Source organism: Gobius niger (assembly GCF_951799975.1).
Source record: "Gobius niger genome assembly, chromosome: 3".
Taxonomy (NCBI): domain Eukaryota; kingdom Metazoa; phylum Chordata; class Actinopteri; order Gobiiformes; family Gobiidae; genus Gobius; species Gobius niger.
In genome coordinates this window covers 26,418,764-26,444,803 of record NC_136854.1, presented here as the reverse complement: position 1 = coordinate 26,444,803, position 26,040 = coordinate 26,418,764, and the positions used below count along the sequence as shown (strand labels likewise).

Genomic DNA, 26,040 nt, shown 5'->3' with positions numbered 1-26,040 from the left:
ACTTATAGTGTAGAATTAAATCACTTTTTAAAAGAGATCTTTCATCAAACCTTTTGTTCTAAGATGATTCCAGTCACAAAAGGCGAGTAAAGAGTACAGTCTTAAAGGCTTCTTCAGAATCAGGGCTTATACTTTGGCGTTTGAATCAACTCTATTGTATCCACGTAATGTAATATTTTCCCCTCTTATATGAACTTTTGGCAATGGCTATATGTGGAAAAACAGGGATGAGTCTGCGAATGCATCAAATGTGGGCTTGCAGAAGTGGGCAGACTTGTTCATATTGATCCACTCTTTCAATGATGACACCGATTCTCACTTATGTTGTTTATCTGCCCAGCTCCAGCTCTTCCCTGCGGTCACATTAGCGGCATTAAAACCCTACTGAAAAACAAACACATAGTAAACTTTAATGGCTGGCCTTCGGTATGAGGCTCTATTTTTTATGGCTCTTTTTCTCTTATTACCTAATTAATAATTGCTAGCATATGCGCGGAAAAGTGTGGAATTTGTTTTGCAATGGTGCAAATGGGCTCGAAAGTGCAGCGAGGGCAGTTTTGTGATAAAAACACTTGATCAATGGAGGAAAGTACCAAAGAAAAAGTGTTAACCAGATTCAAATTTTAGGAATCGGGTATTGCTTTTACTCCACTACATTTTTGATTTGACTAAAAGTAATAGTATATTGATATAATGCTTAATAGACGCGAAGTAGATGAGTCAAAGTTGACCCCCCCCCAATAAACAAACAAACAAACCACAAAAACCAGAGCGGCTCATTCTGTCTTTTACCTGGTTTAGACCTGAATTGATAACGACAGCGCAATACTTATACTAACCTAATTTTGTAGACATTTTGTAGATATACAGTATAACTATTTCCACGTACAAGATGTGTGAAAAACTTTGAGTAGAGTTGAAACTTTTACTTTAAGGTACACTGCGTAACATTTTGGACTATACTGTTGCCATCAGTACAAAACATCCTATAATGACCAGCTCAACACAGAAAATGACCAATTTCAATCTAACTTGCTGACTTTAGTCGACATCTCCATGGCGACGAGCTGTAGACGTACCAACTCCCGGTAAAGTTCCAGTCAGGAGAGCTGAGCCGCTCACAGCAAAAGTTCATGTTTGTACATTTATGAGCTATTTTTCAATGATGAAAATATGTGTCGTAAAATAAATGCTTGTATTTAAAATTTTATTTTTGGGTTAAAATTCTACGCGGTGTGGCTTTAAGTAAATTAGTTGCTCCCCAGTCTGTACATTTACCTCTTAACCCCCACCTACACAAGCAAATACTTTCTCCTGTTTTCACCCAGGTATCCAAGCATAATCCAAATCTAAAAGTGTACTGAAAAATGTGTCAATATAGCGACTAAAACGAGATGTAAATGAGGATAAAATAGCAACAAAAACACAACAATGTGACATAAAAGCACCAAAAAAGACGACAAAAACGTGACAAAAAAAGTGTTGAAAAAGCGACAACAAAATTACATAAACGCAATGAAAAAGACCACAAAAAGTGATTCAAAACAAAAAAGTGACAAGAACGCAACAAAAACGTGACAAAAAAAGCAATGAAGTAGTGACGACAGCGCGGTAACAACACATGGAAACACAAGGAAAAATTTCAGATCAGTTCTTAGCTTTCAAATGAGGCAATGCACTGGCCTGTAGGCTTTAAGAATCTCCCTCCACTGCTCTCGATATAATCTAACATTTTACCCATATGCATCATTTATTGAGAAATGTCTGCGTGGACTTTCTGACGAGCTGGCTGATGAGAGTTGGGTGCCATGTGCATGAAGAATTTAGCGCCCTACAGCTCCTAAACAAAATGGCTTTTAATTATGAGCAATTGGCCCTCCTTGCCGTGCGACCACTAGCTGGGACACATGAAAGTGCGTCTATGCGGGTAGAGGGGGTCTAACAGTATGCGACGCGGCTGTAAAAAATAAAAATGGAAGGTTCTCATTCAATGCGACGACTTCCTTCCTTCCTCTCGCTGCCCAAAAATCCTCCATTTGGCACTGATTAGGGGACATGCAAAGGAGAAGGTCGGGACAGTGTTGGGTGGGGGGGTTGCGGGACACGCACATGTATCCGAAACCCACGACAGCAGGGCCCCCCTCTAATTTAGATGTCTAAGAATTTGCTGTACGCTCTGCCTCATGCCACCAAGTCTCACACTCACTGTAAATAAATGGCCCGGGGCAGACAGCACTCGCCGCCATTTGTAAACCATTAAAATATTTTCGCTGTGACATATTAATTAGGGCTGTCGCATTCGTGTCTTAAACCCTTTAAATGGCTAGCAGCGGATTGCGCAGTTATGCTAAACCGGATCATCTGTTACTTATCCAGGCTTCTGATTTAGAACAATAGCCTAAAATGAGTCATGCTGGAAATTTGACTGTGGCCCATATACAGCGTTTAACCTCCACTGCTAATAAACAGGCCCGGAGCCAACGCGTTCAAAGAGACTGAGGTCATGATGCTCCCATGTCAAACGCAAGGCTGTTACTGTACTGACTTAATGCCCACGACATCATGCAGGCCACTACAACGCGCATTACAAAAAAAAAAAAAAAAAAGAATGTTGAGAAATGGTGATTTAGATTAGACATATTAAGTCACCTTTGATCCTTGGTGTGCTGCCTTCAGGGAGCGGACAGTAGGTTTTTACGGGCCAGGGCCAGCCGACTGAGTGACTGAACTCTTGGGCTGCAGCTAGGCCTGTCACGATAATACATTTGCAGTTTGATATATTGAGGCAGGAAAGCATCACGATAAACGATATTATTGACTCTATCGATACTAGATACTCTCAACTCTCAGCCATAAAAATGACAGTAAACCTTTGTTTTAAAAGTCCATCATCATGTTTTACGAGCCCAAAAATGTAGCGTTTATCTGTTTTTATTGAACGATAAGTCGATATAGTATTTATCATGACAGCCTAGCTGCATCTAACGATTATTTTGGTAATCGATTAATCTACCAATTATTTTGATGAATCAATTGACTGTGAAAGGTGTATGAAAATGTAATTTTTGTATTTTTTTTATTATCACACAAATCTAAAGTGCCGCCGCTCGAGGACATGCTGATGGAGTAAATTTAAAGTGAGTGTTTTTGGAGGCTCTTGGTGCCAATTCTGCTTCTGATTGGTTGAGACACAGACACATTTATGACATTTTCAATGTACCAAACATTACAAGCCCAAACTTTAAAGAGGGGGTATTATGCTTTTTTCAATCACATAGCACCAGTCTATAACACACTACAATGATGACGAAACCTTCTGTTGGTCTGTAAATGCAGTAAATTAGAATAACTGCCTTGCATAAAATTGCTCTCTCAAAATGGCTGTAGTGAATGTCTTGAAATAGGCCTCTGTCTCTTTAAGAACCTCTGACCCTTTCCGACACGCCCCCTCCACACGCTGTCTGTGGCATCAGTGGGGAGGGGGTTCTGCTGAGGAGCAGTTATTGCTTTCTCGGCTGGTGACGAAAGCTCGGAGGCGTCTCCAGGAGGTGGGGGCGTTCCTAGGAGGACTCAGGCAAACCTATCCCTAAAATGGCTGCCATCAGAGTTTTTACAGATTACTCAAAAATACGTGAATGTGCCAAGGCAACACTTCAGGCATGTTTTAATGAGGGAATGACATAATATCATGATGTAAAGCTTGAAAAAGTAGATTTTGCATAATACCCCCCCTTTAAAAACGAAAGTAGGTTTCCATCCAAAATAAAAAATGTTCATGTCATTTTGGCTCTATTTGAGTCTGTGTTTACTAGAAAACGATTAATTGATTGAAAATAGTTTGGTCTTTGATACAGTTTTCATCTAATCTATTTAAAATAACTACTTAAAATGAATGTAAAAACAAATTGATGGAAGCAAGTGTTGCCCTAATAAAGTATATCTAAATAGCAGACCTGTCTCAACATTTACTTTTTTGTGCTCGTAATATTGTTCATCTCATCAATCAGTCCCTTTCTGTAACAACAAAGGCAACAGTTAGTGTCTTGCACACTGTTGTCACACTTTGCACATGGGACTGGGCCAGAGCTGTTTATAATTTTGAGACATTCCCTCAGCCTTTCCAAAGATTGAAGAGAGAAGAAGTTGTTTAAATTGTATAAAAGTTGAGGCTAATGACATTTGGGTTAAGCAGGGCTGCCCAATTGAACCAAAATTGTAATTTAAATGGCTACAAATAAAAAATTGCAAAAACTGTGATAACATTATCCTTGGCAAGCAAAGAAATACCCTGGTTCAATGAGCTCCTAATATGTGTTAAAAATCACATGTAGTTTTGACCTGTTTGACTATGTTAAATGTAATGCTTAGTGTATATTAGTTTAGCAGTTATGTTCATATATATATCAGTCTTCTCTCAAATTATAATTCTATGCACTGTGATACTGAATTGTGATTTTGTGAATTGTCAAAGTATCAATTGTAAATCTAATTGCAAACGCAGTGCCTAGTGTCAGAATAAAAGGGCAATTACATATTGTTTTCCAAATAGCACAGCAGTAAGCTTGCTCTTGTATGTAACAACACTGTTTGTGTGGACACTGTCATCCAACATTCAGCACTGATTAATGCATTTGTTGCTATTATTTAAGTTGGCACAGTCCAATACTGTAATTCTTTCCTCCTCGTGTGCCCGTGTGCCAAGAGGGAGATGGGAGGATAAATCAAGAAGCACACTTTGTTTTGGAAGTGAGGCAAAGCTAAACCAACTGCAGCTTGTGCTGGTTTAAACAGACTCAAATTGAAATCAAATTTGTTAATTTCGGAGTGGCTTTTTGAGACAGAGACAAACAGCGCAGTGATTTCCCTGCAGCGTGTCTTCTCCCTCTTCATGTGGATTATCGTTGTATCTGGCAACCCGCTGGGAGACTTATGGCTCTAATAAGTTTGGTCCCAGGCCCCTGTAGCATCACTAAAATGTTTACAACAGGAATGCTCTTTGGAGAAAGCTCACGTTTGTTACAGAGCCTTTGACTCAATTTGATGTGTATAAATATATTCATTTCATTGTGGAGGCCGCTCAAATATTTGTTTCAGTGGTTTTCCCCCCATATAATGTAAATTGCTGCAAGCTGTTGCACTTGGAAAAAGTTTGGTCATAATGCCTTTGTGCTTCACATAAATCACAGCTAAATGTTGCATTCAAATAACTACAGACAAGCAATTTATTCTTGGCCTGCGCTTCCTTCCCGACAGAGAGAGAGCGACGAGAGTCAAAAGCGTCTCTTCGTGTTTTAATAGCTACTGTCATTATTTGTTGACAGCTATTCATTGTCATTTGGATTTATTGCGTTCCCTCCATAGACTGTTCCCTTAAAAGTTTTCTTTTTTGTGTGTGTGTGTTCTGCCTGTGACCATAGTCCGCATTCAATGGGTGCTAAAGTGGGGAGGGATTATTGAAACAAATAATCTACATAAAAATAATACATAAATGATCGGATATTTACAGATAATTAAAGTAACAGCACAGGACATTTAACTGTATATGCCACAATTGTAAACTTGTGAAGTAAAAAGTCTTAAATTCTAAAAGTTTTTTTTTTTTTTTTTACTAAATTGTTTCCAATAAATAAATGAGAATCAGTTTGATGCCTTTTCCACGTTTGAGCTGCTAATAAAATAAAGGTCTGGTGTTTGTTTTTTTACAGTTCTGTGTGTTTCGCCCTGTGTCCTAGAGCAAAGGGGTCCCAGACTAACTTCAAATGTACTACATGACATATTCTATGGATTAATCATTTTGATGTTCACTATTGAGCACATTTGTTATTGAGATTCTATTGTTACACTTGTATTTGCTATGGGGCATATGGGAATCTTCTTAAGCTGCACTAAAAGTAAGGAGATACATTTACAGAAATATATAATGGAGAGGTTTTATAAGGTAAGAGCAATACACTTTGTTTGCAATAAACAGTATTTCAGATTAACATTTCTCCATCAATTTCTGATTTGTGGATTTTTAAGATAAGCATTAATCACAATTTGACCTTCCTCTCAACCAGCTCATTCATCCCCATTTGCCATAGCTCTGCTGGACGATAATTGGTAAAGCAAAACAGAGATTAAACCCAATTTGAATGGTTTCATGTTGAAGCTTTGCAGAGCCGTCCGAGCTGGGCTGCTGAGGTTCACCGGCTCAGGTCCCGGGACAGTCTGAGGCGCCACCACCACAACAGCTAAATCAAAGCAGGCTGCTCCACTGTTTGTTTTGTGTGGGGCATGCAACAGTGCATTTCTGCAAAACCCTCACTAATAGAAACCAACTCGCGGTGTTCAAACTGCATTTGTCTCGTTAACCCATTAGCCCAAAGTTTAATCACAGGATGTTGTAAAATGATTTGGGCAATGAGTAATGACAATATTTCAAGTGCGTAATGACCAGAACAAAGCAGGCACAGTTAGCTGGAGGAGCGGGTTGTTTTGATTTCTCACGGCATGTCTGCGCTACAGCTTCGGGACCTCACCTCTTTAAATAATTGTTTACTTGTGCACTCTTTGTTGCATGAGAGCAACATCACAGCGGCATAACAAACTAATGACTAATTTCATGGCTGTTAGTCATTTTTACAAGGCCATCATCAGGATTATTTTAATGAGAGACTGTGACTAATCTGATAGCACGTACAACAACAAAGACATGGAGACGAGCAGGGCGGCTTAAGCACCTCATTATGGTTTCTGCTACATGGCAACATTTCTCTGTGCCTTGATATGTATGTGAGACAAATGCAGGTGCACACCTTGTGCTTGTGTGAATGGGAACGACAGACGCCGCGCAGTTTTCCTCGGGATCAGTAAAGTATTTGTTTACTATCTAAATCTGCAAAGTAATGTGCGTTTCCAAGTCTGTAAAGATTCATCACGTGTTCTTATAGGTGAGTATCCAAGCAACTATGGCCCTTAAGCGGGGCACATCCTGTTGCACCGCTGACACTGACTGAACTGGAAAATCACATTTGTTTGACAGTGCAGTAATATGAAAGAGTCGAACCCCAACAGATCAAATCATTGATTGTTTTATACAGAAATATTTTAAGATTGATCTATACCCTTGATATTCCACATATGGTAATAATGGGCTGTTTTAAACTGAAGCATAATTTGGTGCTAATCCGAGATCAACCTTTTTTTTCTGAGTTACGATGCCCCATTTAACACAATAAGTGTTTTCTTTTCTTCTTCTTAAGTTCTGTTCAAATGTTTTGTCTAAATGAAGACATACATCAATAAATATTGCAGCAGATGTAAAAAGAAATGGTAATAGCAAATAGTTTCCACAAAATAGATGTAAATAGCCTCTCAAGATTTATTGCACTTACGTCTATCAAGAGTTGTTGCTGTAATCATCTTCTAGTAGTGGATGGACATTCTTCTGTGCAGCCCAGGGAGATGACCCCTAGGGGGCAGTGTGCCTCCTGAAACACAGTTACAGCATCATTACAACCATTGAAAAGCTGTGTTTTATTTGAGGTTGCCTGAGGAGCTACAGGGGGACAGATAAGTTATGATGAGACTTGGTGGAGGGCCTTTAAACAGCAGAGCGATAGGATCAGTCAGGCGGTCAGTGTATGTATAAAGTTACCCTCATCAAAGGCTGTTGTATGACTCTGAATAGAGGATGATGGCTGTACTGCCTCTGCTTAGTGCCGGCATTTCCATCTGGCGCCAGGGCAGAGGAAACCCACTGAGACACACAACAACCCACACAGACACAGGGGTCAGCGCCTGCCTCTGCGCCCCACCTCCGCCCCACTACTGTTCCCAGGACCGGAGCTTCTCATCGGGATGTCCCATCTCCAGCATCCACTTTTTCATATCCTCCACAACCCCCCTCTGCCACTGCTATATCTAAAATACACAGAGATAATAATACACAGAGATATGATGCTGAATTAGGTTACAACCAAAATCTAATATGGTCTAAAAGGATTGCCACAGTATTGCACACATTTCAATCCCGCTTTTTTTAAATTTAACTTACAGATAATTTATTGTGCCACAAATAGAATAACACATAATTTATACATTTTACACATAAGTAATAAGGCCGTGCTGTGCAACATTTTATGAATATAAAATACAAGTATTAATTTTGTGGAACTATGTGGATTCTATTGGTCCAGTTTGTGTGGACTCCTCACAACCGACTAGGAGCTTTGCCGGGAGCAGGGCAGCTCACGGCAAAACTACAATTATTTTAGGCATAACTGGAATCAATTAAATATGAGAAAATGTTTGTATGTATATTTGTTTGTATAAGGTATGTTGTTGTTTTTTATATCTAATTGAATGTAAATAATTTATGCAGACTTTTGACCGAATAAATCTAACAAACTATAATTACATACATGAAACATTCTTGGACACATAAACAAACAATGCTGTGCAAAATACCTCCGTTTGTTCCTTTGTGTAAACAAACAAGCCACCAGTTAGGCCTCAACTAATTTCAACCATACTTGTGTGCAATGACAAATAAAGCACTTACTTACTTCTTCTCGATTGTGGAATTTTAGTAAACGTAGGTTGTAATAATCACAATAAATTGAAAACATACATTAATTGCACAGCCCTTGTTGGGAGTGGGATATCTCCAAACATGAGGTGTAAATGCATATACATATATATACACATATACATGCATGACATATAACCTGGAATGTTCCGCAATGTGGCTTTAAGTTGCTGTTGAAATGGTCTCAACTTATATAGCGCTTTTTCACCTACATTAGTCACTCAAAGCGCTTTACACTCTCATTCATACATCAATGTACGCACACACAGCAGGCAAGGTGGGTAAAGTGTCTTGCCCAAGGACACAACGGCAGCATGTACCAGAATTACAAGGTTTGGTTATAATCTATTCAAAAATATCTCTATATCTCAAAGAAATTTGCAGCATCATTTGTTTGGACCAGCCCCTTCCATTCATTTGAGTGACATCAGAGGAATTTGCTGTTGGTCGACCTTATTGGCTAAACCACTCTTGGCAAGCGTCAGGAGGAATGCAGCAGGGACTCCAAGCGGTCAGGACAAATTAAACCTCCAACCTGCTATTTCACTGTTCAGATCTGATGATGCTATAAAGTTGGGAAAATAGAGCAGGCTGATTTTATGTGATTTTCCCCTGGCCCTATATCTAAGCCTTTTGGCACAGTTTGTTATGCCTTGTTCAAGCATAGGATCTGTAAATGCCCCCATAAATTTCTTTAGCACGTTATTTGGTTCCATGCCCTGGGCCAAGAACATTTAAAGTATGTCACAGGGGAACAGCGGGGAGCTAAAGAAGCCCACAGGCTAAACGGGGCGTAATGTAGATTTAATTAACAAGCTGGGGCTCTCACACTCACGCAAGCCATTAAAACACAGATATAACAACACATACAGTGAACAGGCATTCACTTTTTTTTCTTTTTTTTTTTGTAACAGTGAACACACACCAAGGCAGATTTTCATCCCCACATCATCGCGTTTCAGGGCGATGGTGTGAAATATGCGCGTGTAAATGAGATGCAGGAGGGAGGAAGAGATGGAGAGAGGATGTGGCTTGGCTTTGAAATCGCTAAAGTAAACTTTGAGAAAATGTAGAATTCATAGTTTGCATTCATGTATTTAGAAGATTGAAATGTGTGTGTGTGTGTGTGTGTGTGTGTGTGTGTGTGTGTGTGTGTGTGTGTGTGTGTGTGTGTGTGTGTGTGTGTTTTTATGGGACCAACATAAGGTTACAGTAAATGATGCACATGGATAACTTAGAACATTGTGGCAAAGTTTATTTAGATTAAATAAAATGTACATTTAGTCCACATTGATCTTAATGGAATGCCCCTTTTTAATTAATAACACACTTTACATTGTATAGCCCTGTGCACCTTATCGTTCGTTACTACTGATGACAATATTTGTTCATTTCTGCAAACATTACCTGTATATTTTCTCAAATGTAACTTATAGAGTGCATTTTATTAATATAGGAAGTGGATGTTTTACCCCTGCCATTCCAGTACGGAACAACAATATCCAGGCTCGGGATTCTAGTCAGGCGTAGGACCTTTGTGATCTTTACTGTCAACTGGACTCTGTGATCATTCCAAGAGCGCAACATTTGCTCAAGAATAATTTATAAATCCAAATGAAATCATTTTGGACTTTTGGTGAACCTCCCGGTTTTTGTGAACACTTCAAACATTATGTGTTGTCTTGTAAACATAAACCGCTCTGCATCACTGATATATCAAGATTTCCAGTGACGTCAAAGCGGGCAAAAATGGCTCTCGGGAACAGATGGCAAGCTGTTGCCAATGTGCAAGCAACACACCAGCAACAATAGGCTCAAATGTAAAGACAAACAAATAAATGCTGAAAATAAGAGATATAAATAAAGTGATTTGTGCATATGTTGTCTACTTCTGTAAAGTTGATGGAGAAATTAATGGTTATATTTACATTCTATACTTGTATATTCATATCACGCATCTGAAAAAATGATAACATTGCACATAGCAGATTGTAGCTATTTTAACTGCACATACATTCAATTAGTTAGCAATGTATAGGCTCCCCTACACAATGTTCTTCCCCGAAACATTTTTATTAACAGGAAAAGTGCACTATTTGTAAAAAAAAACAAACAAACAAAAAAATAGTAATGTGTTAAAGCAGTCTCCTTCCACATAAGTCTTCAATTGCAAAATAAAAAAAAAAAAAATATTCAAAATATATAATAGGAAGAAAAAAGAAGACCCAGCCATCGTCAAAATTAAATAAATTGTTAGCATCATGAGCAAGTAAAAATGGCAACTATCTGTTGCCATTAATTGTAGCTTACATTTGGTTGATGACTTGATTTCACTACATTCTACAACAAAACAAATAACATTTCTGAAACATGATCATGCTTTAAAAGGCATAGTCCGACTTCATTATACAGTACCATGCCTTTAGATCACACTCCCTTTAATCCCAATTCACGAGGAATTACAGACTGCTTTTACGCCACAAACAACCAAATACCTCTAGTTGAGGCTGTGGCATCAGTAAAGGCCATTAATCCAGGTTTTTAAAGTGATTAATATTCACAGAGACATTCAGAGACAAAGCCCCTTGACCTGCCCTCTTGGTCCTCCCCTGTACCCTCACTTGTCCTGGTCCATGGGGTTTTGAGGGGCTTGTTTATTCTGGGCCTCCTTCAGGGCACTCAGGACTGGTCTCCATGGTGATGGGAGCTCGGTTCTCTTGATCTGGTTCAGGGCAGAGAGGAGTCCGGCCTGGTCTCTGCTCAGGTCTGCGGTTGGCTCTTGCTGCTGCTGCTGCTCGGAGTAGTACATCTCCAAGGCGGCCGGGCTGCAGTGTTTCTCCTGTAGGGGCACAGGAGGTCAAGGTGGAGGCAGGCACAAAACGCCACTTACGTTTGACTTTAAATTTCTATGGGAAAGAGGACTGGGGGCCCAAGCTCACAATGCTGAGGCAGGCACATTGCCATAAAGACGACTACCCCCTGTGTCAGCGTGAGGTGCCTCGATTTTATTATGTAGCATTCATTTCAATGTGGAGAATTAAATTCCCTTGTTTTAAAATCTAAAACAACAAAAAATGTTTCTGTTTAAGTTTTCCTCTTTATACATGAACTAAAAAAAAAAATCGGTATCACATTTCATCTGGAAAAATAAATAGAGCATCCAGCCCAAACTTCAAACGTTTCATCGGAAGGACCCCCTCCCTCTCCCCCCTCCACTGTTAAGCCTTTAATCACAGTTTAGTCACGCTCAGCTCTAATTAAAGGCCCCTTGGATTCACAGGCGGGCGTCCCATTCTGTGCCTGAGCAGAAAGCGGGCTCAGATGCTCCTTACTCCACCTCCCTCTTATTCTAAATTGTGAGACTCTTAAACTAACATGCGTACAATGCCCCTAAAGGTGTGAGGTACAGATAATGGGTTTCGGTTTCCAGGTTTCACAGCACAAAGAATGCTCCCCAAATGACTCAAGTCACAGTGTGCTGGGAAACAAATAGGTATAAGGTAAAGCAGTCGGGGAGGGGGGACTAATACTAGGATCATATACAAAGGGAGTCCCATGGTGAAATAAGCCTCTGCTCATTCGTTCAAAAATCAAAGTTAATCTCACAACAATTTGTCTGTGTTATTTGAGATGAGCTCTGCGGACACAGAAAGCTTAATTGTGAGCTTAGGTAACTCTGACGACTCATTTACAGCCATTATCACACTTAAAACTTGTGTTTGCATACTTGATTATTTGATTAGAAGTGTATTGGACTTAAACTTTATAAAAATATTTCAATAGCGTCGCCTCTAAGAGTTAGTAGAACATTAAAAGTAAAAGCAAAAATTGCAACAGTGATGCAAATAGACTGCATTATTGTGTACTTCAAAAAACATCTTCTGAACAGTGAGATACCTTGAGGATGAACCCCTCTGGGCAGGTGAGCTGGTCGTACCACATTTCCTTGTACATGAGCAGGAGGAGCAGACTGGTCAGAAAGGCCAACGTCATGAGAATTAGACCCGTGATCTGTAACAAAACATAATAATGTTACCTATAAAAAAGTAAAGGGAAAACTCTTTTAAATTAGCCTCAGGTAATTTGGAGTAATAAATGTTGGAAAAACTTCCAGGCATTCGGTTTGTTCGATACCTTGGCTTTCTCTGAAACATCTCTGTAGAAGTGAATGTTCAGCCTCTTAATACTGGGCATGAACAATCGGCTCTTCTTCTGTTGCAGCTGGTACTGTGTTGACGTTTTCACAACAACCTACAAAAACATGAAACTATTCATGTCTGGATGTAACAGCGAAACAGCATTTTTTTGTTACATTTTTACCCACTCCAAGTATTTCCCAAATACATATACAGGGTTTTGGCCTCTATCAGTGACCCCAAAACCCAACCTGACAAACTACATTTTAAGGAAACTTAAAACGAATTATTATATTTTAGATATAGAACAATCAATATAAAATACATTAAAATGCTATCCCTTATATATAGTTCAAACAGTCAAGTATCTCCAGTGAAGTTACACCATGCTCCTTGTGTTCTAACAACCATATGGATTAATATTCCAACCTTGTCTGCGAATGTGTGCTTCAGCTGGTTGACCTCCAAAGGAGTGATGAGGGGAATGTTATCAAAGCCATCGTCCACTGACGGCTGCTTGTCCAGTTTATCAGACAGGTTTGCTCCAAGTTTCACCATGGCTGCTACAGAAGGGTCTGATAATAAAGAAAGAAAAACAGAAGTGAGATCCTATGCTTTGGTGGGAATTGAAACAGTTCCATAAAATGTAATTGTAGCGTCCTATTATTGTCTCTGTATATTTTATCATTGAATAATGTCTTCCTCCAAAAGCTCCTCATCTCTTACACTATCATGTAAATATGTGAAGAGGTTATTATTACACAGTGCAAGTATAGCAATATCCCACTGCTAAGCCCCCTACACACAGATGTCAGTGACTCACTCTCAAACACTGTAGGCAATGGGCTTCTGTACTTTCAGTTTTTCATTTTTCTTACACAGATGTACTAAAGAAGGTTAATAAATAGGCCTACATGTTTCCATTGAGTTGTATGTTATAACAGCAAATAAATGAGCTTTTATCAGTCTGGGTCTAAATAAGAATCGCGCATAACAATAATGTTAATTAGCCTGAACACACTTGTCTTTTGGTGTGTGGGTGGTCATCTGCGCTGACCATACTCAGAGAACAAAGTGTGCATGCAGTGAATCATCAAGAACCTGTGAAACAACGCTTACTGCTCCCACACTGATAACGCAGGCTACCAAGAAAATACTCAATCAATTACTTCATTAATTACTAACCTATATCTAAATAATACAAAGATACATTTTTAACCGTTTTGCTTGGTATTTCATTGGTCATCCATGTTTAAGAGCAGGCCATACCAGAACTTGCTGCATTGAAAACACACAAACACACACACACACTCACACACACTTCAATAATTAAAACACAATGTTTATCAGGTATTTGTGACTGCGTAATTTAATTCAGAATATATTACATTTGGTTTACATCTAGCTTCAGCAGAATAGGCATTATTAAAGTAGGGATGCATTTGGTCTTGGGACAGTCTCTATATGACTAAGAATGACCTAAAGACTAGATTGGTTCTAAAATTCAGCCTAATTAAATGTTCCTTACACTACTGAATCACACTGTCTAATCCATAACCGCATAGATAGAATGAGCCCAGCAGGACTTACGTGTTGTGGCTGTGGTCCTCTCGGCCCCCTTGTCGCGGTGGATATAATGCGGGACTCGCGGATGCTGTGGGACTGGCCGTGAACGCGCCGGTTGCCGTGGTGATGTGTGATTCACGGCGGCACTGCGCATCAAATCAGCACCGAGTCTGTCCTGCACCACCATCCGAGCGAGGCGCATCGGAAGAGATCACAGTGAGACGAGGGAAATATAAACGAAGGCAAGACTATTATTGTGGTAAAGCTTTCATTTTGAACAAAGAAACAGGCATGCTGCAGTTTTCTTGAAATGCCAAAAAACAAAACAAAAAAAACCGCACAAATTGTTTCGACGTTTGGGAATATTTCGCAGTTTGCATGATGTATGAACTCTCTTCAAAGTGAAGAAAAAACGTTGAAAACACAATCGGAATAACGCATATAAAAAGTTAATGAACAGGATGATCTCTAGATTAGAAAACAGTCATTTTTATGTTGTATTTCATACATTGCCTTTATTTTGTCAATACAGTTTTAAAAAGCCACTTTCAGCATCAACAGTCGATAGCGAAATCCAGTTTATTATACCGTACTGTGCTACTTTGGCTCAGTTATTGGCTTAGCTACAGAGCCATCTAGCGTTCAAATCAAAGTCTTGCAGGTGAGCTTTGAAGATTTCCTTCTGTAGAAATATGAAACGCACACGCGGATAGAAATGTTCCTATTTACAATCAAGTACAAACATGTGTTATCTAATAAAAGGTCATTTAAAATACACATTAGAAAACATAAATATTGATAAAAGATCCAAACTACATAACATTGATGTGGTAATCATCTTCGGGACTGTGATCTTGGTCGCCTGAATTCTGTAAACCAAAAAAAAAAAAAAAAAGTTACCATTCAATCCTAATATATAATATAAATAAGAAATATAAAAAATTTTTTTAATTAAAAACGAGTAAAAGTAAATGAAAATACCAGGGATTTCATGCGGCCAAAATTGATCACAAGAAGGACAGTGGGGCTCGACTCGACCCTTGAAGTATCTGGCCACACACGGATTATGTATTTTTATGCCACACGTGGGACTATCACAGATCTGGCACTAGAAAAAGCAAAACTAAAAGATTAGACCCTCATATTAAAGGATATATGTTGTGTACAGTCCCAAACAAGACCAGTTGAAAGATGGTTGGATCTTTAAAAGGTTCCAAGTACAACTACAATATGCAACAATAAGAATCAGGCAAAAAAAAAAAAGAACAAATAAACGGCATCTGATCAGAAGTTTAGGTCGACCACACCTCAAAAAACAATTGTTGTCCATTTTGTAAACTTCCCTTGACATCAAATCCCCGAGGTTCTCTAGATCGAGGTGGATCTGCTTGTCATGCTGTAACGTTGAAATTTGAAAACCATCAAGGTTACTTTTTTCCTCATCAGAGAATAAAACTTAAACTTTAGCCCAACTTTTAATGTATGGGACAATAAAAGGTCTTGCAAGACTCCAAACGGGCAGTTCAGTGGCGTTTGAGGCGACCAGGCCTTTGACATTGTTTTTCCTTCAGTTGCAGATCCATCTGATCCCTCGCAGATCCCTCTGATGGTTATTGGGCTGCAGTTGGCTCCAGTAATGGCCTAAATTTGGGTTGAGGATCGTCCAGTGTCTTGACTCACAGCCGATCTGATCCGCCAGCTCAGTGCTCTTGGAACTTTTGTGGGTCTTCCAGCGATGGGAGCGCTGCGAGCGGCCATTCAAATGCAGCTCAATGACCTGACTACATTCAACACGACAACGTTTCTGTGCCTTTGCCATCATGATAGAATGATGTCCGGATGGCAACCCTGACAGAAAATGAATCCATGCATGCATTTGGCCTTACGGCATGTGGTGCTAAACTTTTAAACAGCCTGTTTCAGTTTAAATGTACTTTCAATAAAAGGGTAATTCACTTCTATTACTTCTTCTTGTTGTTACTTGGAACCTTGATAAGATCCAACCATGTAAAATGTGATTTTTTTTCCCCCATCTGGTCTTAAACTTCTGGAGTGTGTGTTTGACTTACCTGTAATGCAATATTGTGACATATATGACACACTTTGACCTGATCTTCATACATTCTTCGGATGTATGGCTCCATCTCAATGATACATCTGGTGGACAAGGAGAATTCCCCTCTTTTCTGATTAAACACAATCACCAATTCCATAATAAGCATTATTTGGTTAAAACACCAATAAAGAGCAAAGTAGGTTGAGCAAGTGCTACCTCATTGATCCACTTATCCTGCACTAAGCGGTTCAAAACCTGCTCTGCTTCACTTTTCTTGAGTTTTTTTGTAGTCAGAGTATCAGAGATGTTCAGGACGTCAGTGGAACAAACTTTGCCATTTTCAGAGCTCACAATTAGATCAATCTGCAAAAGGAAAATAAACATGAGACTCTAACAGCTAAAGAAAATAATCTCAACCACAATGCATTTTGCCTTACTCACAGTTTTCCTGAACAGCTCCAGTTCATTATCTGCATAATCGGATGACATTCTAGTCACGTCAGTCTCAGCCATGTTCACCTACACAAGAAAAATGGTAATGCCCAGTTGAAATGAACTACCAACTACTTCACATAAGAGGTACACACTTACTAAGACGTAATATTGGAACCCATTGTCCTCAGACATGCCCTTCCTTATCTGCATGAACATAGGCTGCAGCTTTGCATTGATAGTGTCTATAAAATCATCCAACTTGTCAGGAGGACACTGTGCTGTAAAAATGATAAACCACAATAAGAAACATGGCATTGTGGCGACATCGTAACATGTATATCTACGTTATACATTAGGCATATAATAAAATAATCTCCATAATTACCTTTGTGAACATCACAACAATGTTTATAAAGTGCCTTTGCTTCTTGTTCATCCATCACGCTAATGGACATCATGGACTGCAGAAACCTGCGATGGCTGTCTCCCAACTGTCGTGCCATGATCTATCAAGTGGAGCAGTTAAATATAAAGCCGAAGCAAATACAACTCCTATGTTAAGGAACAGAAAGTCACAACTCTTATCAAGAGGGAAGAAGATAAATAAAGATCTCATCTATGACGTTTACCTCAGTGCAAGCGTATTAAAAACCCGGAGAGTATTATCCAACAGTGAGCCGTAGAAGTCACCCGTTACTGTTAAAAGTGAAACTGCTGTTGTTTACCTGCGCACTTCTCGAGGGCGCGCTTTCCGTTGTTTACAACTTCCGTCTTCCTTCAGCCACTTCAGCGCCCTCTACTGGTTCAAAGCGACATTCACAACCATACTGTATTATTCGGTGGTAGATTTGGTCAATTATATGGTGAAACAATGTTTGGGAATTAGGTAAAATCAGTCAAACAACAAGTTGTTCTAAAGTATTTATTACTCTACCAAATTAAATAAGAATATATGATAAAAGGTGTCAAAGTCTTTGATAACAATAAAACATATTAACATTATGTAAATACAGTGCCCAATGTTGAAGAGATTCACTGCAGAAATTAAGCCAATAGTTATCAGTTTCCCCATTTCCCACCACATCTGATACATTTTTAAAAGAAACGTCCAGTTTAGAAGGTGCATTAAGATCTTTTTGTCATAACATCAACAGTATGTTCACACCTACATTAACCAGCTTTAGCAACAGCATTTGTGAATGTAACCAAACCGTTTAGTTTAGCAAACTCAATTCTCATGTTCACTTTCACAATAAAGATGTAAACCAACAGCCACATAAAACTTCACACACCATAACCATTTAAATTTCATTGGTAAAAATTGCACAATAAAGGGGACATGCCATGAAATGGCGAAGTAGTCAATAACTTTTGGTGGTTTCAGTTAGACTTCTAGATGCAGCTGTAAACATACTGAGAGGTGCATGAAGGTCTTTCTTTAAGTTAACGTTGCCACATTTTAATTATACTGTAGGTTGCTCATAAATTGACCGTAATTATCTAGCTTTCCCTACATTTAATAAATCCATGTCATTTTCAGGAAAGAGCATCAAGCCACATATCTACATCATATTCCTCTTTCAAATGACCATTAAGGTCCGCACAAATGTGACTTTCTAGGTGAGAAGAAAAACATCATGATTTACTGTCAAAAAATCTGTATACTGTAAAGTGTGATCAGTTATGTTTGATCTGAAACATAAATTCGGCAAGTTGACTTCACTTTCAGACTTGTTTCTGCAAAAGTAGCCCAGTGTGGTGTCCAAATGTCCCTCTATGTGCTTTACATCTCCTCCGTCATAGTACATATTTTAGTTGGCAGCAGTTGGTTGAGAAAATACCTGTCAATAAAAGTAGAAGGCAAAATATTTTTAAAGAGTTACAGAAAGCTATAAAGATTATGGCTCCATGTTTAAGTGTAACTTTGTTGCCTTTATCTCCCTTCTTAACTACCTTGTATTCAGTGACTGGAAGAAAACTGTCCAAGTGTATTGATGGACTGTTGTAACTTCTCTTCTTTTGCTCTTCTGCTGTGGCAAAGCTGTAAATCAGACAACAGGTGTTAATACAAAGCAAACAGTGCCCATCTTCAGCTTCTTGCCACAGAAGAAGCACATTAGGCCCTTACAGTTCTCTTTTCCATAAAGGTAGTCAGAAAATCATCTATATCAGTACGTCCTTCCAAGAAGTTTTCTGCCGTCTCCTCTGACTCTTCTTCTGCCTGGTGAGCAGCAACTTTTAGGCGAGCCTGAAGAGTGCTTAAGCTGCAACTCTGATTAGGGGAAATGCACATTATGCACAATACTTGCATCGTACAGTATGCACATGATATGAGAAGACAAAATGCAAACTTTTTGCTCTACCTCACTCAGTTCATGCTGTCTCTGCATCTTTGTCTCAAAAGCTGACTTCATCTGAGTTAGCTGTTCATACTGCCAGACAAAAAGCACACAAAGCACTGGTTACAATAGTATGAGTGGATGTGGTCAGGGCACGCAAGTGAGAAGCACATACTTTGCACAGTACTTCTTGTCTTTTACCCTCCAGCTGTGGCTCCATTTGCAGGTTTTTCTCTGCAAAACAAGGCAGAAAATGGAAATGAAGCATGCTGCAGGCATAATATTAATATATACAAATCACAGAAACTGAGCTGGAACTTACTGGCCTTTTTAACAATACTGGTGACTAGATCTTCTTTATCGCTTGAAACTTGTTTAAGTTGTGGCAAAGTCACAAAAAATTCAAGCAGCACGTCTTCATTTTCTGACATGTCTGATAACTGAGTTAGACTAGAATTGAAAAACAAAGGCATGGTGGAAATTTGTGCATAAATAACAATGGTAACTTTTTAAATACATCTGCGCTAAAGACTTACTTTTTGTCATTAAGTTCTGGAAAAGTGTCTGGAATCTCTGGCATCTTGTATAAATGTCCATTCAGGCCTGCCTGTGTTTGAAACAGAAAAAGCCATTGAGCACAATCCTTCACTCATCTTTAATACTCTGATCTGAACTAGCAGTTTTGCTTCGTTTTAAGCTGTTAATTTCTGCCCTAACGCAGATGAACTGCACCTGAAAGTCTCCTGTGGGCACAGGCATGGGCAGGTCAGGGATGAATCCACTTGGGTGTGGTGCTCGGGGAGGACCATGCATAGAGTCAGATCCAGGGTGGGACATGGGAGCAGGAGCTGGTGAAGGAGCAGCCGCTGGAGTCTGGCCTGGACCAATGTGGCGAGGACCATAGTGAAAGCCCTGAGTTGGGTAAGGAGCCAAGCCTGATGACTTGTACATACTGCAAAGGGTCAACAAATATGTGATTACTGATGTGTTTCATTTTCATTCTTGATTTGCTTTGAAGTCAGTTGAACTTACTATGGAAAGCCACTTGGGCCAGAAGATATTAAGGCAGGGGGACTATTCCAAAGCTCATCCAACAGACTCTGTATGACCTTACCAAGATCTGAATGCATTCCAAACTGCAACATAAGAGCAATGTTAGGGAAAGAAATGATACACTTTAATAAAGTAGCTATTGTGCTGATTGCACAGCCATATTATTTATATCTATTTATCAATAAGGAGTATTGTCAATAGTAAAAGTATCGTTAAATCCTTAACATCCTAAGTAAGGACTGCAACAGCGCCATGCAGTGAGTCATGTTCACTTGTGATTTGTTCTGCTACGCCTCAGCCGCCAATCAGAAACCTGTCATCTGTGTGCATCCAGACCCACTTTCATTAATTCAGAAAGAGGACTGACAATGGCAAGTTCGTTCTGATAACTGAGCTTTTTCTAAATAATGTGATGTAAAAACAGACAGAAAAAAAGAAATACTTACATTTGTAATTAATGGACAAGTGACAATAGTCCCATTATTGCTGTCGACTAAATGATGCCCAACTGGAGGGTAGACACTAACCATTGGCTTTTCTTGAGGAAATTGCTGTGGCAGTAAACTTGAAAAAAAAAAAGAGATAACAAAAATTACAGACAACATTGTTTTTACACGTGGCTTCTCTCTAAAGCAGTAAATTATTAAGATGAGTATTATTGTATTAGGGTCATGTAGAGTAGGGCATTATGTAGTAAGCCATGTGCCCCTTATGTCAATAGGTACTCACATGTTAACACTAATGGTAGAGTTGTTGACTGTAAATGGTATTCGGTATTCCACATCCTTCTGAATTTCTGCGAGGCTAGTAATAAAGAGGAGACATGCATAAGTACAGTGCAATATAAACATACTGTTACAACTGACCCCATATGACCATGCGAACACAAACAATAAAAAAAAAAAACAATCACAGGTGGAGAGGGAAATAAACAAATGCTAATACTTTAATCTCTGTATGTGATTATCCAGCTAGTTCAGTCGCATGAGACTACAGAGACAAGTTCAGCGCAACACAAGACTGTCCAGCGCGAGGGCGATCACAGGACATGTCCGTATTAAGCGTAACAGGAACTGGTGAACCGGTTTCATGCTGTTGTAAAACTACTTTCAAAGCATCAGTAACAGTTTTGACTGTTTCAAAACTGCATCACAGTTGAATTTATGGGAACCAGTGCCAAAGAGTTAGTTGTCAACACAGATCACATGTAAACAACAGCTGTACAAGTAACAATGGATGACATTTTAAACGTGTACTCCAAAGGAATACCCTACAATGTACAATAAACAATGTTTTACCTTGGGTGTGCGGCTTTAAGGGACTCGATTTGCCGCTGTCTTTGTTGCTGTAAGCTGTTGAGAGGTGGGAGAGGTCCAGATCCTTTGGACAGAGGAAAAAGCCAGTTCATCCTCTTGTGGCGAAACCAGCGGTGGGTACAGGGTACAGAAACTGTGATCCCTTCAAATAAGTGCTAAAAAAAAAAGACTACAAGACAGTAGCCCACTGTATGGAGAGAGCTTTGCGATGCTAACTCTTGCTAGCCACTCGGAGCGTGTTGATATCGAAATTCTGCTGCTGGCTGTTTAGGTAGCTCCCCAGTAGAACGTCGCATTACATATTCCTGTGTGACATTAAAAATATCTCAACTTGATATTACCCCCAGTAATTGAGTAAGTTATGCCAGACATGAAATCAATGTAGACGAAAGAAAGCGATAAAAACAACCTTGTGAGTAAGCAGCAAAAGGCTGACCAACTTAGTTACGTATTACGCGAGCTTACGTAAAACGCAACTTCCGGTTTTACCTCCTTTGCAAAAGTAAAAGTAAAAGCATGGCTGAATATTTTGTACTCAGTGGATGTTAAAGGCACGGTACCTGTTTTTTTTTTCTCTCCTACTAGTGCAATACGGGGTTTTTTCTTCAGTGTATTATTAAAACAGACATTTAAACGCATTAATCTGTGTCTGTGTTGGCTCTCAGTCGTACAGGAGCTGTCAATTATTCAATTAAGGTTTATGAGTCATCTTCTGTACTCTGTAGTTTGTACAGAGTTTGTATAGAGTACAGAAGATGATTCGAGAACATTCACTGAATGTAAATCTATGTGCTGGGTATCTAATTGCTGATGTATTTACTGTTTATGCTCAATTTTAACAACATGCACTGACATCACTCTTGGACTGTCAGTGAATCGTTTGGGGAGGGGTCGCACGTTTGGAGCAACATATCCATTCAGTAGTTTTGAAAAAAGGTTATGTGTGTTAGTGTTATGTGTTGCAGCATACCTTGCGGATTTGTTTTGGTAACTTTTTTGGTGAGTAGCATGAGATCAATGTCTCTTGTTTTTTTGCTTTTATAGAATAGAATAGAATAGAATAGAATAGAATAGAATAGAAACACTTTAATGTCTACTAGAGACAATAATGGCATAAATTTGCCTTTGGCTTGCTCACACGTACATTCAAGTACATTTCCCCAGCAAATATAATAAAATACATAATAGGACATTTAAAGTCCATTTTCATATCAGTTCACTGCAGACACAACAGCAGCAAATTCACCTCATCACTAGAAAAGGAATGGAACAGACGGAGCAACATTAAGGGTTACACCTATTTATGTAAAACAGCATAACTAATACTCTTTTTGGTCACCAGCCACTGTGTCTAGTGGTTTTCTACAGTTACAAGACACCAACTGATTTCACTTGCCAAAACTAAAACGTATATATATCTAAAAGTGAATATGTATATTTAAAAATGTTTGTTAGCCTATTCAATTTGCAGATTACTAGTCTCAGTTTATTGCTAATTTCTCTGTAATTCAGGCTCGTTCAAAACTTTTCATTAGCTTACGTTTTTATTTTGCGTCAAGACAAAAACACCCACCGTCATGAACGCGCAGCTTTCCTCCAGTGAAGTCGTTACATCTCATGTAATGTTTTTAACCTAACCTAACTTTTACTCGCTGTCCTTCACAAAATCTTGAGCTATCGCTTCATCTGTGTGGGCCCCGGCTAATCTTGAATGTACAAGATAGGGGAGAGGAAGGACAGCGCCGATGTTACTGTCCAGGCGGAAGCTCACGTGCGGTCACTATGCATAAAGCTCACATCACCAGAGACAAGGCCGGATTTAAGTAAAATGGGCCCCGGGGGTAAAGTTTTTTCAGGACCCCCCATATACTCAATCAATCAATCAATATTGATTTATTTATATAGAACCTTAACAACATCTGTACTTAAAGGAATAGGCCACCGTTTTTAAATACTGAGATATGTTCTTACCTTAGCTTTGACGAGTTCTTTAGGACCTGTCTGGTCTTCTCCCGTGCCTTCAGTCACGTAAACACAGCGCAGATGGCGTTAGCATTTAGCCTCTCCCTCTCTCCTCTATAGCTCCAAAACAGGTCAAGATAGAAGCTACCAAGCTCTTCCACGTTTTCCCTATTTAAATATGGTTACGTGAAGTGTTACACTACAAAGTATAATTACACAAAATTAAACAATGTGGATTTTCTAAGCGGATAAAAGGGGGAACTATATTGTAAGGCGTAACAATACCAGGAGTAGTTTGAAATCCGTGCAGCAATCTTCACTTTACTGCGCAGTAATCTTCACTTTACTGTGCGGATGCCAAACTACTCCTGGTATTATTACGCCTTACAATATAGTTCCCCCTTTTATCCGCTTAGAACAGGGGTGTCCAAACTTTTTTCATGGGGGGCCGCATATTGAAGCGTACACGGGGTGAAGGGCCATAGATCGGTAGTTAGTGCCACAAAACCTTCGACTAGCAGAGGTTTAATTTGTGCCCCATGCCTCTATTTAAGCTTAAAACCTTCATGCCAGCTCAGTCTCACAGTAAAATGTTAGTTGTTAGGTTAGAATTGTATAGAATGATTACATTTCAGATAAAAAGGTCCATCTCTGGTGATGTGTACCGATACAGCAAGAGGCCGAGGGCCACCATAAATTGGTCTGAGGGCCGCATTTGGCCCCCGGGCCGCACTTTGGACACCCCTGGCTTAGAAAATCCACATTGTTTAATTTTGTGTAATTATACTTTGTAGTGTAACACTTCACGTAACCATATTTAAATAGGGAAAACGTGGAAGAGCTTGGTAGCTTCTATCTTGACCAGTTTTGGAGCTATAGTGGAGAGGAGGAGAGGCTAAATGCTAACGCCGTCTGCGCTGTGTTTACGTGATAGAAGGCACGGGTGAAGACCAGACAGGTCCTAAAGAACTCGTCAAAGCTAAGGTAAGAACATATCTCAGGATGTAAAAACGGTGGCCTATTCCTTTAAAGCTCCAGGCCTACATAAAGGTGTGGGGAATTGATGAAACATTTCCTAAATGTATTCAAAGTTCACTACACTGATTTGTGTCCCTCCATGGAAAAAAAGGTTTGGACACCTTTCATGTTTTCACTTGTTATGTATTTAAAAAAAAGAATCACATGAACGCACAGGGTTAAGGTAAGAGGAGGTTCGACAATAAAGTAGATAATATTGATTTGAACAGCTATCGCGGTAACCACTCTGATCATGTTCTCCCCCTCAAAGCTCCACGAGGGAACAGTGAACGTTCATCAATGACAGGAAACATATGAAGTAAATCATTTTTTCCTGCCTGCTTCACGCTCAGAGGAGAACATCACGTCTCATCATCGTGGTTAGCGAGACCAAACACTTTAGAAACACATTTCTCAAGTCAAGTACTATAGAAATGATCCCTGAAAGTATAGTCTTAACGTAACAGTAGTACCAGACCGGACCGTATTCGCAGTGACACTCAGTACGGTCAGGGTTTTAAGGGACGACGCCGAAAAACAAAAACAAAACTCCACAACAGAAAGATCGAATGTTAAGGACTGAACAGCACAAATTATCCACCCGTGCAGCTCAAAACACGTGTGTGAACTGCAAATTTAAATCGGTTAGTCCATTACCCAGCATGCTTTGCAATAACTAAACATCTACGACGATCACTGCGGGATATGTCGTTACAGTGGGGGGGAAAGAGAGCAGGAATTTAAAGTGACACATGTAGCAAAGTTAGTTTTTAGCGCTACAATAACATGGACGCAACAAATGTAGCTCCATTAATCGAAGCGCGTGGATTTGCTGCACGGAACAAAACAAACCTGACACTTTCTTCATTACGCACCACAGTTAATGTCTCTCGAGTCGGGAATGCAGCCTGAAATGCAGTGCAAAATAACCACATAGTTACGAACAATTTAGGTAAAATATAATGCAATATCCTGATTAAAAAAAAAAAAGTGCGCGTGTACATTGTGGCCGCAAGATGGCAGCATTTGACTAACTTATCGTAAGAAAATGTACTGCATACCGTAGATATAATAATTTACCAGCCTAATAATAACTCAAACGCATGTTGCAATATCAACATATTTCAAATAAGGATAGGATGCATACTTTGAGGTGAATATACGAGTTTCGGAGCATAATGGTAATCGACATCAATCTCCAGCTAAAGTTTGCTCAGTTTGGTCGACTCTATATTTAGGTACACAGTTTAATCTCACTCGCAGGTTTAATACTCACTTCAAGAGATTTAGTTTGATGGTAAAAGATTATTTTCTTGTGAATATATATGTTTACCAGCAAATGAACCAATCGGCGAAACTAAGCCCACCTTGTGCGTTAATGATGATGGCGATGAAACAGACACTTGCGCATGCTCTATAAAATCATTGCATAAATGTTTATTTTATTCATGCTTTTTACATACAACACATGTGCGGCATTCTAAGGAAAATATTGTCAATAGTCAACAACAGATCTGGTGTTTTTAGAGGCGGGTTTCCCATTGGCCAAAATAAATACTACTATATTTAAATAAATAACGTGCATATT

The 26,040-nt window shown here is 39.3% G+C and overlaps 3 protein-coding genes across 3 annotated transcripts; all 3 read right to left on the bottom strand.

Annotated features, from left to right (window-relative positions):
- Positions 1 to 10,793: 10,793 nt before the first annotated feature.
- On the bottom strand, positions 10,794 to 14,459 carry caly (calcyon neuron-specific vesicular protein). The gene is made up of 5 exons (XM_079553124.1): positions 14,299 to 14,459; positions 13,138 to 13,283; positions 12,707 to 12,823; positions 12,470 to 12,583; positions 10,794 to 11,411 (listed from the first exon to the last, which is right to left on the bottom strand). The coding sequence occupies exons 1-5, from the start codon at positions 14,426 to 14,428 to the stop codon at positions 11,190 to 11,192; spliced, it is 729 nt and encodes a 242-aa protein (XP_079409250.1). The 5' UTR covers positions 14,429 to 14,459; the 3' UTR covers positions 10,794 to 11,189.
- A 331-nt stretch (positions 14,460 to 14,790) lies between these two features.
- On the bottom strand, positions 14,791 to 17,461 carry nsmce1 (NSE1 homolog, SMC5-SMC6 complex component). Its single transcript, XM_079553606.1, has 8 exons — positions 17,395 to 17,461; positions 17,151 to 17,271; positions 16,922 to 17,043; positions 16,772 to 16,849; positions 16,547 to 16,693; positions 16,344 to 16,460; positions 15,256 to 15,382; positions 14,791 to 15,143 (listed from the first exon to the last, which is right to left on the bottom strand). The coding sequence occupies exons 2-8, from the start codon at positions 17,266 to 17,268 to the stop codon at positions 15,109 to 15,111; spliced, it is 744 nt and encodes a 247-aa protein (XP_079409732.1). The 5' UTR covers positions 17,269 to 17,271; positions 17,395 to 17,461; the 3' UTR covers positions 14,791 to 15,108.
- A 246-nt stretch (positions 17,462 to 17,707) lies between these two features.
- vps37a (VPS37A subunit of ESCRT-I) lies at positions 17,708 to 21,942 on the bottom strand. The gene is made up of 12 exons (XM_079553199.1): positions 21,456 to 21,942; positions 20,887 to 20,961; positions 20,604 to 20,721; positions 20,137 to 20,240; positions 19,837 to 20,056; positions 19,641 to 19,711; positions 19,427 to 19,554; positions 19,280 to 19,338; positions 19,129 to 19,197; positions 18,894 to 19,037; positions 18,719 to 18,806; positions 17,708 to 18,606 (listed from the first exon to the last, which is right to left on the bottom strand). Exons 1-11 carry the CDS (start codon positions 21,563 to 21,565, stop codon positions 18,726 to 18,728), a joined length of 1,179 nt encoding a protein of 392 aa, XP_079409325.1. The 5' UTR covers positions 21,566 to 21,942; the 3' UTR covers positions 17,708 to 18,606; positions 18,719 to 18,725.
- Positions 21,943 to 26,040: the final 4,098 nt, after the last annotated feature.

Excerpts from the sequence above, each read along its gene's own strand:
- caly (XM_079553124.1), bottom strand. The coding sequence starts at position 14,428 with ATGCGCAGTGCCGCCGTGAATCACACATCACCACGGCAACCGGCGCGT. Across the intron at positions 12,584-12,706 it reads ATGTTTCAGAGAAAGCCAAG|ATCACGGGTCTAATTCTCAT; the intron begins GTATCGAACAAA and ends GTTTTGTTACAG. Across the intron at positions 11,412-12,469 it reads CAGAGGGGTTCATCCTCAAG|GAGAAACACTGCAGCCCGGC; the intron begins GTATCTCACTGT and ends GTGCCCCTACAG.
- nsmce1 (XM_079553606.1), bottom strand. The coding sequence starts at position 17,268 with ATGGCACGACAGTTGGGAGACAGCCATCGCAGGTTTCTGCAGTCCATG. Across the intron at positions 17,044-17,150 it reads TTGTTGTGATGTTCACAAAG|CACAGTGTCCTCCTGACAAG; the intron begins GTAATTATGGAG and ends TCATTTTTACAG. Across the intron at positions 15,144-15,255 it reads TTGGCCGCATGAAATCCCTG|AATTCAGGCGACCAAGATCA; the intron begins GTATTTTCATTT and ends TTTGGTTTACAG.
- vps37a (XM_079553199.1), bottom strand. The coding sequence starts at position 21,565 with ATGAACTGGCTTTTTCCTCTGTCCAAAGGATCTGGACCTCTCCCACCT. Across the intron at positions 19,712-19,836 it reads TGCCCACAGGAGACTTTCAG|GCAGGCCTGAATGGACATTT; the intron begins GTGCAGTTCATC and ends TTTCAAACACAG. Across the intron at positions 19,038-19,128 it reads GACAGCATGAACTGAGTGAG|AGTTGCAGCTTAAGCACTCT; the intron begins GTAGAGCAAAAA and ends TCCCCTAATCAG.